General features: G+C 34.1%; 1 protein-coding gene across 19 annotated transcripts in view; it reads left to right on the top strand.

Moving 5' to 3' along the window:
• stxbp5l (syntaxin binding protein 5L) overlaps window positions 1–16,284 on the top strand; it is a 231,424-nt gene that overhangs the window by 118,412 nt on the left and 96,728 nt on the right. For all 19 annotated transcript variants that reach the window (XM_087266926.1, XM_087266923.1, XM_087266929.1 and 16 more), the window contains 1 exon segment: window positions 1,506–1,640. In XM_087266926.1, the coding sequence (XP_087123052.1) occupies window positions 1,506–1,640 (135 nt within the window).

The following is a 16,284-nucleotide window of genomic DNA, read 5'->3' as shown; positions in this document are numbered from 1 at the left end:
AGTATGTAAAAACAGTATGCTAGTATGCAGATGAATTACTACTTCCAGTGAGATTCTGAAGTGCGCATCCAATGGACACTACATTATCCTATAATGCCATATGAGATAATTTATAAATGGAAGTAGGGCTACACAATATATCATTTTAGCATCAATATCACAATGAATAATTTTACTTAATTACTAATATAATGTTGATTATACAGTGTTATTTTACATATCATGATTCAATTTCTGTACCTGAATCTTGTATGACTTTCGGGAAGCCACAAAGCACTTTTTCTTTTACTTTGCTGTGTTGTAATTATTCTTGCTTGCAATTGATTTATCATTTTTTATGAGTCACACACTTACAAAATCAACCCAATCTAAATTCTGGATTTTTTTTAAATAGAGCTATTCAAGCCATCTACAAAAAGATTTATATTGCAATATAAATTGCAGAAGAACAAAATATTGCAATGTCCAATTTTTCCAATACCATGCAGCCCTAAATGGAAGTATAGCATTGCAACTGACGTGGGTAGGTCACATGATAATGTCAAAAAGTGGATGTAGTACATCTATTTACTATATGGTACATTTTTGAATAGTAGGTGATTTCAGACACAACTAGTGTTGTTTTGTTTTGTTATGAGGGAATTATTTTACTTGATGTTATTTTAGATCTGTGTAATGTGTATTTATTTGAATCAGTAAAATGAAATTGACTGCTCTGTTAACGTAATTAATTTCTGTTAGTTTCGAAAGGCAACTTACAACAGCAGAAAATGTTTTGAATTCCATGAATGTTTACCTGAAGTGCTGTGCACACGCACATCACAAGCAAGCTACACCACAGGTCTAAAAGAAAGCAAAACCAGACCACCTACAGTGTAAGAGTTTGCACACAGCATTCATGTATTGTAAACACTGTGTGACAAAGGACTGAGTGTAAAACACTGTATCATGAGGCCCATGCTTGCTTGTGTGTGAAAACCGAACGATAGAACAAAACAGAGCACCGCCTCTCACTTTAAAATCCACGATGCATACCAACCGTATATTTATTTCATTCACTTGAAACATTTCTCAGTTTAATAATCTCACAAGGCCATGTTGTTATTCAGATTTTAATTAACAGTTCAGCTTTAGTTGAAAGATGAGCAAGGACATGCTGAAAAATGTTAGAGACTGAACAAAACTTTAAACCCACCAATATACAGTGTAATTTGGCTCTTTTCCTTGTTCATGGTTCAGTGTGTAAACACATTCTGGTAATGAATATGCATTAATGCACATTGCAGTTTTATAGGATTTTGTAATTACATCTTAAGCATTCTGGGAAAAAATGGTGTACATGCAATGAATAAAAACTGTGAAGCATATTAATTAAAAAGATAATTAATGGCTTGCAAGTTCTTCATCATGAGATAATAATTACATACTATAATATGATGTTGACATATCCTGTGAAGTGTTCTCTCATTCCCTCAAATATGATTCCTCTTTTTTTTCTCTTCTAGGATCACATTTTGTCATCTTCCATTTCAAAGTAAATGGCTTTACGTGGGGACGGAGCGTGGGAATACACACATAGTGAACATTGAATCCTTCATTTTGTCTGGATATGTCATCATGTGGAACAAGGCCATTGAACTGTGAGTACAAGCTGTTTTGCTTTATATAATCATCTACCTAACATGAAAGTTTTGCTTTATGGAAAAAAAAATCTACCTAAAAGTTTAGCTAACATGACTAATAGGAGCTAATCAATATAAAGCCTGAGTGCCCACGCTTGCAAATAATATGTGTATCTATTAAAGATGGTGATGATGATGATGTGATACTCTGTCATCTGGAATATGAGACGATTATAAATGCAATTATCAAAATAAATCTGCAGTTTCAGGGAGGAATATTGGAGGTTTAGCACAGTTATACTCCTATGGGAATAATCTACCCCCAACATAAAAACTCTGTCATGATTTAATCAACGTCATGTTAGGGCTGGGTGATAAATTGAAATGAAATTAAAATCGTGATTTAGCAAAAGCTGTGATTTTCATGCACATGAGAAGCATAGTTCTAGCATCAGATGTAAATCCAAAGTAGTAAATCTGAAGGCCAGAGGGCGCTCTCAAATGGACACTTCAAATATACCATGAAGAAGAACTGCAGAAAATCTCTATAGTTGTTGAATAAAAAGAATATAACAATATGACTATATACACACACAAGGGCTGATTGTCATATCAGCTCTAATATTTTCACCATCTTGTTTTTTTTTCATCATCTGATTAGGAATAGATAAGCAGTTTCTTTTTCATCATATGATTAGGAATAGATAAGCAGTTACTTTCGAATACCATTATATAGGAACATGGCTGAAAACAAGGAAAAACTGAGACAAGAACGACTAACATGAACAACCAACAGCAAACAGCAACATACAATGACTGACAATGAACAACTGAAACGCTGGGGTTAATACACAGAGGGAATACAATAGGGCTAACAAGATAAGATAACAAACTAAATGCTCTTACAACAGGAAGGAGACAATCAGTCACTGTGGCAAAGGAACAAGGGACTAAATGCAGAAAGTGAACACATAACAATGGAGAACAAAGCACAATACAAAATCTGAAACATTGACAATGAGAAATGTGACACTGCTGGATTACCAATATTGATTCATCTTTTCATTCAATACTTACATTGATAATTAATTCTTTTAATTATTTAATCTTAAGGTCTGTCTTTTCTCGTATGTTTTATTGATATTTTTGTTTATTTATAAAAAATCAGTTCTAGTGTACCTGTGGTTAGTAATCATAAAAAGCAATGTAATTGGAGACTTTAAATATAAAACAATGTGTCTGATTTAAAAATTTACCTCAAAATACAAACAATAAACATGGCTTTTACAGACTTTTAATCAGATTAGAGGTGTCTACAAGTAGCTCAGCTTGCTTGAAGATTGAAGATTAGACAGAGTGAGTCAATTAATTTTTATTTTTCACTTGGCACATGATAGTGAAGTGAACTGAATAGTGTATTCATACAATTTACGTTTATTGTTTGATATGTTTAATAATTAAAGACTGTTCAGAAATTTGTTGCTCTTTTTTGCCTCATTTAATGACAAATGTTCCAGGAAAACTGAAATTGTTTGGTGGACATCGGTCACTGTAACTTTTATTTCCTGGTTTTGTTCTGGGAATTATTCACTTACAAATTAAGCACTGGCCATAAACTTTTATTCACTCTTTAGCATTTGCACCACTTTCAGGGCTTAATTTGTGCTGGAACATGCCTGATCCGGAGCACCTCTGAAATCTAATCCAGCACCTCATTTTACCAATCTCCCTCCTCAACCACCCTCCGCCCCCGTCCGCTGTTCACTTTCACTTTCTTCCGCGACTCCCCAACCCTCTTCACTTTCACCCCTTCGTCAATGCCTCGCATTCCCTAACCAAGTCCCCTTCCCCTTCCACCCCCAACCTGCTCTCCACTTTCGTGCACGACACCACATCCTTGAGTAAAATGCCGAATCTGTTACCCCTATCTGTTCCGGGACATCGCAATTCACAAATCCATGCACAAACAAACAAATAAACAAACAAACAAACAAACAATTAAATAATTAATTAATAAATGAGAAGGACCTGACATATGTTGAGATAATCATTGATACTGTCATTATGCATGTTATTGATTAATTTTTGGCTATATTTTTCAGCCATATAATAATGAGCAAAACTTTGCAAACTGGAATGGGATAATCATAATGTGAAAAATGGTAAATTGAAAAGTCACATTGCAAGGTCATCTTTTATTTACATATTTAAAAAATGCTATATATTTATAATTTTCAGACTTATACAAGTCAAAGTTGTTCAGTAAAAACTATTGGTATTTTTAACTATTATTACTTTATTGATTTCTGGATGCAGACTCAAATACACATCTATATTTATACAGACACAAATCCAGATATGGTGTCTTTGTATTTGTCTGTAATCATGATGATAATAAAATTATGCCAAATATGTTTACATAACGGCGACACGGTGGCTCAGTGGGTAGCACTGTCACCTCACAGCAAGGAGGTTTGCTGGTTTGTGCCCTGGCTGGGTCATTTGGCATTTCTGTGTGGCGTTTGCATGTTCTCCCAGTGTTCGCGTGGGTTTTCTCTGGGTTCTCCGGGTTCCCCCATAGTCCAAAGACATGCTCTATAGGTGAATTGAATAAGCTAAATTGGCCGTAGTGTATGTATGAGAATGTAAGCGTATATGGGTGCTTTCTGGGTTGTGGCTGGAAGTGCATCCGCTGTGTAAAACATATGCTGGATAAGTTGGTGGTTCATTCTGCTGTGGCAACCTCCGATTAATAAAGGAACTAAACTGAAAAGAAAATGAATGAATGAATGAATGAATAAATGAATGGTTATTAACATAACATGTTAATTAGCCTAGGAAATGCAGTTACATGCTTCTTAAAATGTAGGGTTTTGTAATGTCTGTTTGATGTCTTTTTCATTTTCTCAAGTTTCATACACATTAAAATTGTAATTAATTATATGAAATAATGACCACATTATGAGATTTATTTAATTTTACTGTTTTTATTAATATGTTTAACTCGCAATCAAGATGAAATCAAGACCAAACCAATTCTCAGATCCACAAAAATAAATGGTGTTCACAGATCTTTCACAAATTCAACACTAACATCAAATGTAAACCGCATTTCAACTGAAGAATGAATAAGTCATCACATTTTAAACTTCTTGAACCCTTGAGGATCCATTTGATCTGTCAGTTTACAAATGCACTCTGAGAAACACACAAACAGTTACTGGTTTTGTGTACATCTATGGCTCTTTTCACTGTGTAAGTCAACACCAGAAGCTCTCTCCCATGAGTGATAACCTGACAAACAAATATTTTGCGAGTGTCAATCAAGTCTCCTTCTGCAAAAGTGGCTCATCCCGCTTCCCTGCTAATAAACATTACCAATAGTAGTCAGTAAATGTGGATAAATTTTTGAAGCACATGTTGATCCCCATTGCCTACTTGCAGCACACTACAGATGCTTTCCCCACAATCTCCTCACCTCCTCAAGGATCTCAGTGGCACATTGAGTGTGCGCTAGTATATCTCTATATTTGTTTAAATGAGAGAACTTGATTCTAGTGTTTGATTATGCAGAGGGGCTTTTTAAAGGTGCTTGATGGTAAAATGCATCATTTTATAGATGTTTTTATATACTTCTGCGCAGAAGTGGTTTAATTATAGGAATTAGTGCATGTAGCTGTATGGTGGTTACTAAAAGGAGTATGCATTCTGGGTTAAGCAACAAGGGGTTGCATTTGATTAAAGGGCTTTGTTGGTATGGTAAAATGCCTGTAATCATTTGGTATATTCATATGGTTTTTACTGTATGTGATGAAATATGTGAGTGGTGCAGAGTGGAAGGATAGTAAAGAGCAGTGTTATGTGTTTTAGCCTGGAGCAAATAGTGTTTCTTTCTTTTTTTTAAAGCATTGGTGTTTTCTCTCACCAACACTAATCCAGTATAAGCATAACACATCAGCAACCCATTATACATGCAGTTGTAATTGACTGCTAGTGGCCAGAAATATGGAAATATGAACTATCAGATAAAATATATGTAGTATGAATGTATTCATTATTCAGCTATTACAAGAAAACCTATTTCTACCATGTTAAAAATCTAAATTATAAAAAAGTAGTTACTATTAACAAAAAGAAGTGTTTAGCTCTTTTAAAAGACCTTTATCTGACATTTTTGACACCCCTGCCTCCTTTAGATTAAAAGGAAATAATAATAATTAAGGTATAAACTCAGTGGTGAAACAGTGTCTTTATTTCCTTTTTTAGCAATCTAACAGATCAATGCACCAAGGAAAAAAATGTTTATCTTCATCTGTTTTGTAACGCAAGAGCATTAAGCAAACAAAATTGTTAAAAAATAAATGTAAGAATTTTGCAAGAAAAAAAGTTTATATGTCACTTTTTACAGCTTTATTTCTTCCAGGTTAAGCATTCACTCAGTTCTGGCTTTATTTTATAAGAAAATTCTGTATTTTGAGATATTCAAGGAATGTCATGAAAAAAGTAGAATTTCGAGTTATATTCATTCCTATGTTTGATTATTGTGTGCATCATTTATTTAAATTCAATATTATTTATTCAATATTATGTATTGTATTTATTATATTATATTTATTTATATTGTATATATATGATATAATTAGTTCTTGAATCTGTAAATAAATATATAATTTCAGAATAAATTTAAATATTTATTTATATATATATATATATATATATATATATATATATATATATATATATATATATATATATATATATATATATATATATATAAATGAATAATGTATAAAGATGAATCTAATCTATATGCACATTTTTTTGATTATATAGCTTCCAATAGAAAATTTTGATATAAATCAGAGATCTGTGAGGTGTGTACTCATTTATGCTGAGCACTATATACAGTGCTCAGCACATGAGTACACCCCTCACAAATCTCTCATTTAAATTAATATTTCCTATAGAAAGCTTTATAGCATTGTATTTGTGCATATACATGAGATTAATCAGTACTGAACATAAAAATGGAGATAATCAAACAAAATAACTTAAGATAACAGTCCAACATAAGTTTACCCAAATTTATGTCAGGGAAAAATAATAAATAAAAAAAAAAGAAAAGAAAAAAGAAAGAAAGAAAAAAGCAAAATTTTTAAAAAATTTTAATTTTATTGAAATTTTGTAGTTTGTCATTTTTCCCCCAATATTTTCCATGAATGGAAATTATTTTTATATTTCTAAAGATGTTCAGTGGCTAAAATAGTATTTTAAAAAATATATCCATTTAAGAAATCTGCTTTCAAATTCACCAAAATATATGACTGATATTCACTGAGAAATGGATACAAAAATGTATTTCCGAAATGGGGTGTACTCAATCATGCTGAGCTCTGTAAACACAAACATACATGCACACAGACACTATGTATATGCATATAAAAAACACATTAAAATAGTTTCAGTGTATCTGATATCATCAGAGTAACTTGTGAATGGCGGAATGCATGTTGATCAAACACCTGTTTGTACTGTACATAGTACTTTTTGCAATGGCTTTTTTGACACTGTTTATGTGTTTTATAAACCTGTCCAACAAGAAATCAGCCTTCTTTTCCCAGCTGTGTTTGAAAACAGGTGAAGATGAATGCATGCACACACTTGTGCTATTGAGAGAATTCCCCTTCATAGATGCAAAGTGCAGCTCATTTCAATAAATAAATATGAATAAATATAAACACGGCCCCAGTGCACCGGCAGCAGGCGTCCTCTGATGGAAATCAAGTACAAGGATGGAAGAGAAGCCAAAGATTTGTTTTCCTCCTTTTGACTCGCACATGAATAAATGAAGGAGATGAATCCCGGAGAGAAATTCAACAGGGTGTGAGGGATTAACTGAGATCCTGTAACCTCACAACCTTCAACAATTCCATGCTGCGCTACACCGAAATCAGCTGTTTTTTGCCTGCAGTACTGGCTCCATCAGATCTGCTTTCCCCACAACCTTTCAAAACCACATGGAGCAAGATGTCTGACACGTCTTTTCTTTTTTTTGGTGACACTTCAAATGTGCAGCTGCTCATACCGCAAAGAACATCACTGCGTGTGTTGTACGCTTGTCTCAGTTCACTCACAGTTTATCTTAAACCTCTGTGCCTGTTTTGAAGATATATCTGAAGGGCTCGCCGAGCAAGCTGGGAACCCTGATCCTAAACATAATCAGTACTGCACGGATCTGCCTTGCAGCAGTAAGCTAACGTCACGCCTACATCTCCAAGTAATCTGGTTTAGACTTTCAACATCTTTGGAAATGCCATGGAAGAATTTCATGTTCTAGGTCTTGTTGCGTGTGTTTCTAATGTGGATAGTCTGTTACGATTTTCAAATCTTTTTATACGGAATTATGTTTTTACATAACTTCTCTTCTAATGGTTCCCAGGATATTCCAGAAATATGTCAAGTGCTTTTCAAGCCTCTATAGGACTTGTAATAGGTTTGATGTGCCAGAATTTCTGATGTGAACTAAGTTTGTCAACCCTCATGTCAACTTTTTATATGATTATTTTAGTGTTTTTGTTATTTCTTTCAAATTTAGATGATTTTATTGATTTTCTTGCCAGTTTACAGTTTTTATCAGTCACTTTGGTGCATTTTTTCACAACACTATTTACATTTGCACAGCAGTTAATGCATTTCTTAAAGCAATTAGTCATTTGTGCACATCATAGTAGCAGTTTCTTATTCCTTCCAACTTAGATGCTTTTGGACATGGATCAATTGCTTTCATACAACTCTCTGCTGTTCATAACATTATCAATTGCTTATGTCATGTCAGTCAAAATTCACTAAACTTTCATTACTTGAGTCATTACATCCAAAAATGTTGAGCTAGTTGTCAAAATCTGTCAAGAAAATGTTATAAACATTTTAATTTTTTTTCTTCTAAATGTATTCTAAATTGAACAATTTCATGAATGATTTACAGACCTGTGTATGTTGTAGGTTCAGTTCCAATATGTAGTACAATATTGTTTACAGCTGTGCACAGCTCTACCCAAAGAAAGTTTATGTTTGTTGTAAATAAGTGTGTGTGTGTGTGTGTGTGTGTATTCTTTTGCACAATGGTGTGAATAAATTAGAAATGCATAGAGCAAATGCAGTAAAACTGTGAAACATACATATTCAGTGTCTTGTACTCAGATACCTCACTAAATACAGTAATGCCTAACTTTACTGTAGTTTTCAAATGGCTGTGCAAATAGTATATAGTGCTATCTTGAGCATTTTCAGGATGTGTCACTAAAATCTGATCTTTTTTCATTGGAAAACATTCACAGGGTGTACAAACAATGGTGTCAGGACTTTTCATCTTTATGACACGAACATCAATACTTGCTTTTGAGAAATGAGCTACCCCTTTTGAGCAGGTGACACGCTTTTGCAGGCTATCAACTAGGTTTTGCAGTTTGTACTACTTGTTTTGAGAAACGCATTAACTGTTGTGCAAATGTAAATTGTGTTGTGAGAAATGCACCAATGCCACTGAGAAAAACTGTAAACTGTCATTAATGATAGAAGGACAGAATGTAATCTGTCTTTTTGTAAAATAGTTTTGTATTTTATGATGTTATTTTTTTTTTTTTATTGTTTATTTAGTTGAAATTTAATTCAATTTTATAATTTTTAATTTTTATTATAATTTTCATATGGGGGTCAGGATTCAAATTATACGTGTGATGGATATTATCTTCTTACTGGATGTAAATTTCTGACATGGTTTTGCACTAACAACGTTCCATAAAAATATATTAAAAAGAAAAAAGACAGAAGGACAGACAGATGGATGGATGAATGGACATCTCAAAATGCACATATTATGATTTTGAGTCACAGATTGGATTTAAATCATTTTTAAATGATAAAAGAATAGCTGAAGACAAATACAATTTCCTTTTAATGTATAATTGTGTATTACAAGAACACTTTTGACAAAGAATAATTTACATTATGGTTTAAACCTAAATAAAACAAATACTTAAAATGTAAAATGAAAAGTAAATAAAATGTTAAAATGCTATAAAAATAAAAAGTTTGAATTACTATATTACAGTTTTTCTCAGTCGCTTTGGTGCGTTTCTCACAACACCAGTTTATTTCTGGACAGTTAATACATTTCTCAAAACAATTCGTACAAACTGCAAAACCTAACTGATAACCTGCAAAAGTGCGTCACACGCTCAAAATGGATAGTTCATTCCTCAAAAGCAAGTATTCATGTCAATCAAAGTGTCAGTATCATCAAAATGAAAAGTCCTGACACCATTGTTTATGAACAAGATAGTCAGAAGGCTTTGTCATGTTTTCATTATGACAGTTTACTCTCAACATTTTTTTAATGCAAAAAAGTCAGATGTTGGTGACACATCCTGAACATGCTCAAGATAGAACTATATACTATTTGCACAGCCATTTGAAAACTACAGTAAAGTTAGACATCACTGCATTTAGTGAGGTATCTGAGTACAAGACACTGAATATGTATGTTTCATATTTTTACTGCATATGCTCGTTGTAATTCTAATTTATTCACAGCACTGTGCAAAAGAATAAATACACCCTTATTTACAACAAACATAAGCTTCCTTTGGGTAAAGCTGGGCACAACTGTAAGCTATACTGCAGAACATATTGGAACTGAACCTACGACACAGGTCTGTAAATTATAAATTATGAGACATTTTCAGAAAAATAAAGATTTCATTTTTTTAATAAAATTTGCTCGACAGATTTTGACAACTAGTTTAACATTTTAGTATGTAATGACTCAAGTAATGAAATGGAGACTATTAGTTTTATATGCTATGACTATTCAGCATTTACAAGTTTAGTTAATTTTGACTGACATGACATAAGCAAATGATAATGTTATAAATAGCAGAGAGTTGTATGAAAACAATTAATGCATGTCCAAAAGCATCTGCAATTTGTTGGAAGGAATAAGAAACTGCTACTAGGATGTGCACAAATGACTAATTGTTTTGAGAAATGCATTAACTGTTGTGCAAATGTAAATAGTGGTGTGATAAATGCATCAAAGTGACTGAGAAAAACTGTAATAACTATATTTTATATAATTACTATATAAGGAAATTGTGTATAATTATTTTTAACATCAAGCCCGTTTCACTGCATGTTCTTATTCATGTTCTTTTTGTAAAATCAACAAAAACATAAATAAACATTAAATGTAATGTAAATGAAAAAACTTACGTAAACAGCATTTAGTACATTATGTTATAAAGAACCTTAAGAATGATTCGTTTACAGTTAAAGTTAGAATTATTAGCCCCCTAAGTTTATGGAGTCAATATTTTTTCAACACATTTTTAAACATAATAGTTTTAATAATATATCTCTAATAACAGATTTCTTTTATCTTTGCAATGATGACAGTAAATAATATTTTACAAAATATTCTTCAAGACACTTTTATGCAGCTTAAAGTGACATTTGAAGGCTTAACTAGGTTAACTAGGCAGGTTAGGGTAATTAGGCAAGTTATTGTATAATGATGGTTTGTTCTGTAGACTATTTTTAAAAAATACAGTAGCTTCAAGGGGCTTATAATTTTGACCTTAAAATGTTTTTTTTTAATTAAAAACTGCTTTTATTCTAGCCATTTCTCCAGAAGAAATAATATTATCAAACATACTGTGAAAATTTCCTTGCTCTGGTAAACATCATGAATGAGGGGTGGGGGAGGGGGGTAAGGGGGGTAATAATTCTGACTTCAACTGTATAATATAAGTGACTTCATTTACAATAAAATAGTACAGTTTGTAAAACGCATATGTATAATATGTATATTGTTAAACTTTTTAATAATCTTGTATGGGTCACAGATCATGAAAGAAAAAATCAAACAAGATGTGTGGATGGAAGCGCAAATTGTTTTTATAGCACAAAAAGATTGTGCAAACACACAACTATCTAGCAGAAAATGCCCTGTGGTAGCCTTAAGCTTTCCAAATCACACTTGCCAAATTGCAACCAACCAATTTCCGGTTCTTCACCATAATATTCCAAGCTATTATCCTGAATGAGATTGCTGCCACCATTGCTACGGCAACCATCACAAGCACTGAAAGCACTTCAGTGACTCTTATCGCAGCCTTTGAAGCTGGACTCAAACCGAGACAGCTAGCGGGCTAGTGTTAGCATGCGCCTCACGTTTGCTTTCAAACGATGAGTTAACAATAAACGAGTGTTTTTGAATTTGATGACCAAATAGGATGCGAATGGTGGCTCTGCTCTAGATCTGCATAGTGAGCCGCTGCATATGCGAGTCTGTGTGTTTTTGCCTCAGGCTTTTGCGATCACACAGGTAGCGAAGAGATAAGGATGAGGGAGAAGAACCGTGTCTTCCTTTCTCAGCTGATAAGCAAAGACCTCCTGTTCGCAATTTACTTTTCTGTCATTGTCCTGTGTAAAAACACACACACATGCACACACACACACAGTGCACTTTTACTGTCAGGCTTGGGGTACTTTTTATATATACACACACACACAGAGAAAAAGAGTCTTAGATGGAAACTGTTGTCTGCTTGCTCAAAAAGCTGGACAAGTAGAGAGAAGCTTTTTTCTTTTCACAACAGATTCAATGTCAAAGTTGCAAAAGTCCAAAAGAATATATTGTGCATACTGTATATACACTTACCGGCCACTTTATCAGGTACACCAATTACCGGTTTTAACTCTCTTCAACCAAGGTACTGGAAATATTCCTTAGAGATATTGGTTTATATTGACATGATAGCATCACACAGGGGCTGCAGGTCCGTGATGCAAATCTCCCATTCCACCCCATCCCAAAGGTGCTCTATTGGACTGAGATCTGGTGACTGTGGAGGCCATTCGAGTACAGTGAACTCATTGTCATGTTCAAGAAACCAGTCTGAGATGATTTGTGCTTTATGACATGGCACATTATCCCGCTGGAAGTAGCCATCAGAAGATGGGTACACTGAGGTCATAAAGGGATGGACATGGTCAGCAACAATAATCAGGCAGGCTGTGGCATTGACACAATGCTCAATTGGTACTAATGGGCCCAAAGTGTGCCAAGATAATATCCCCCACACCATTACACCACCACCACCAGCCTGAACCGTTGATACAAGGCAGGATGGATCCATGCTTTCATGCTGTTGATGCCAAATTCTGACCCTGCCATTTGAATGTCGTAGCAGAAATCGAGACTTATCAGACCAGGCAACTTTTCCAATCTTCTATTGTCCAATTTTGGTGAGCCTGTGCAGATTGTGCAGTTTACTGTTCTTAGTTGACATTAGTGACAGCCGGTGTGGTCTGGCCCATCTGCCTTAAGATTCGATGTGTTGTGCATTCAGAGATGCTCTTCTGCATACCTCGGCTGTAACGAGTGGTTATTTGAGTTACTGTTGCCTTTCTATTAGCTGGAACCAGTTTGGCCATTCTCCTCTGACCTCTGGTATCAACAAGGCATTTGCACCCACAGAACTGCCGTTCACTGGATATTTTCTCTTTTTCAGATCATTCTCTGTAAACTCTAGACATGGTTGTCTGTAAATATCCCAGTAGGTCAGCAGTTTCTGAAAAACTTAGACCAGCCCGTCTGGTACCAACAATCATGTCTCGTTCAAAGTCACTTAAATCACCTTTCTTCCCCATTCTGATGCTCAGTTTGATTTGCAGCAGATTATCTTGACCGTGTCTACATGTCTAAATGCAGTTTGATTGGCAGATTATAAATTGTATTGTTACCTAATGAAGTGGCCGGTGAGTGTACTACACAAATAGTAAAGTCAGTAAAGTTAAATACCAACAACACTTATTGTTTTATGACTGGAACTATCACAACTCTAACATTTTGACCCTTGATACTGTACTGAATTGAATTTTTTGTCACATATTTACATTAAAAACATCTTTTGAGATTTTCAAATTTACAATCAAACTTTAAATGTTGCTTATTTGTTACAAGGGCCACACAGATTCTGCAAAACATATTTATACATATATAAATATGAAAGTGTTTAGATGTTTTTTGAAAACAGGTGGTAAAATCATTTTTTTTTCTGTCTTTTTGTCAGTGTATTGTACAAGAAACCGACTGTGTTCCTTTTTGGTTTTTACAAAAAACAAAAAAAACAAAAAAAGAGATAGATAGATAGACAGACAGACAGACAGACAGACAGACAGACAGACAGACAGACAGATAGATAGATAGATAGATAGATAGATAGATAGATAGATAGATAGATAGATAGATAGATAGATAGATAGATAGATAGATAGATAGATAGATAGATAGATAGATAGATAGATAGATAGATAGATAGATAGATAGATAGATAGATAGATAGATAGATAGATAGATAGATAGATAGATATTATAGTTTACACTGTTTGTACAGTAAGTCAAAATTAATAAGAAAATAATGTAACAGTTTAAATGTATTAATTAATTATTTGGTAATATTATTTAATAGTTTTATTAGCATTGTGAGAAGGAGATCAAACTATAGTCAACTGAGAATTTTCAACTGAGAATTTTCTTTTTCTTACCAAAAATAAAAATCCTTGTTATATAAAGATAATTGATTGAAGAGGAAAGTTAAATGGCCTGCTGTGTGGTCATCTGTACACTGATGAACAGAAGTGGAGGAAGACATTAAGCACTCTCACAATGTGACAAAAGTACAGCTGAGAAAAGAATCAACACTGTGCTGGACATTCCATCAGGCTGAAATTAGGTTTGAAGCCCAGCAAGACAGAGACTCGTTTAGAGATGACATATCTGTCCTATATCCTTACTTCCTCTGTCTTGCAGTAATATAATCACTCTTTTTCATCATTCCTAGAACCTGCAAGAGCTCAAAATGCTTTCCAAAGGTCGTCTTCTTCTTTCTGGGCCATGTCTGACTGACTAAAACGATTTGATTTAGGTCAGAGAGCCACATCTTCCCAACAGATCAGGGTTTGATTGGTTATTAGGTTGTTAAGCTAATAATAATAAGTTAATCATTATTACAGAAATCATTATAATATTCTGATTTGATGATCAAAAAACATACATTTTTTATGCATACATTTGACTTTGGCATGCTAAAAACTACTTGATTTAAATGATGTGTTATGTCCACATGCCTGGACAAGCTTTGAAATTTTATTTCACATGACCTTTTAGGGCTCAACATTAAGGATTTACCAATTTTTTCTCTGGCCACAGCAAACTAATTATTTCTTCACAAATTTTTAAAAAAATCTGTCTAAACAAGCTAAATATAGCTGTATACATACACGTTTATTCAACAAAATGTTCTTAAAAAACAATTGAAATTTTAAAAAAATAATCTCATTTATCTAAATCTATACACAGTACTTTGTCCTGGCTGAAGGTCTCAGATCATTAGGTAACTATAGATAAATGGAGAGTAATGCTTCTGTCACACTAGAGTTTGTGTGAAATTTTGTAGTATAGTGCTACGAAAGAGGCGGGATTAAACAAGATGATTAGCCATTAGAAAAGTGATCGATTGGTCCACGTTTTACATTTCTGTCCAGAGAGGTTGTGTTTTGATCTTCGATTGGTCTCACGCAATCATGTGATGCAATTTCGCAGGTCAGAGTTCACCAGGCTTGAACTTTCCAACGCAGCGAACTGCAAAACTTGTCGCACTAGCTTGCGTTTCCGCATTTGAGTGTGTAAGAATGAAAGTCTATGAGGAGAAAAGTGTAGTGTGACCGCAGCTTTAGTCTCCTACTAAAGCAATGTTATTTTAAAGGATCATAATTAAACCATATTAAAAAAATAACTGCAAGCAAAAGAAAGCAGGTGAAAAAACATTCTGTGTGCAATAATGAAAGGATGATCACGTGCATATGGTTAACGTACACGTGTTAAAAATCTGTTCAAAGAATGGTTAAAGCAAAAGCGGCAAGATCTGCTGCATACAAAAAGTCTGGTGATCACTTGAGAGCAGCAGGACTGTGGGTGCACGAGCACAGCATTTTTCCAGTCTATTTCAAAGAGAAACGATCCCACCAGTTGCATTTTAAGGCATTTTAAGCAAGTTTAAGCAAGTTTTAAGTTTTAAGCAAGGAAACAGGAGCTTTTTAAGCAATCGCATGCTTCACATCAGCTGTGCCTCCCTCACACCGTCAGTGAGCGAGGATCACCTGTGTTTCACCTTGTGCCTGATCATCCACTCATTCAATATTCACCTGCTTTCTTTTGCTCGTGCAAACAGTTATTAATAGAGCTGCTTCTCGGTTCTAACATCACATTTGCATGCATATTGACAAACGGTCTTAAACTAAAGTTCTAATCTTCAGGGTCGAGGCAGCAAAATTATTTTCAACCAACCAAAGTGACTTGTGTGGGTGTTTGTTCTACCTGCCACAGTTGAAATCTACCAACATTTGGTGGGCTGGTGGGTGTTAATGTCAAGCCCTGTCTGGAACCATTCTTCACCGGACTTAAACCACCTTGTCGTGGTCAACTCCACTCTGCGTCTCAAGTCTGCTGACTTATACAATATGTTGAGCTACCGGACAAACCAGCCTGATCTCACGAGGACATATAAGTATTTTACGTTTTGACAGTTTAGTGGCTAAT

Source organism: Danio rerio, chromosome 9, assembly GCF_052040795.2.
Source record: "Danio rerio strain M-AB ecotype USA chromosome 9, GRCz13ab, whole genome shotgun sequence".
In the NCBI taxonomy this organism is placed as follows: Eukaryota; Metazoa; Chordata; class Actinopteri; order Cypriniformes; family Danionidae; genus Danio; species Danio rerio.
Note: the sequence above shows the minus strand (reverse complement) of the source record. Positions and strands in the feature narration are given on the sequence as shown.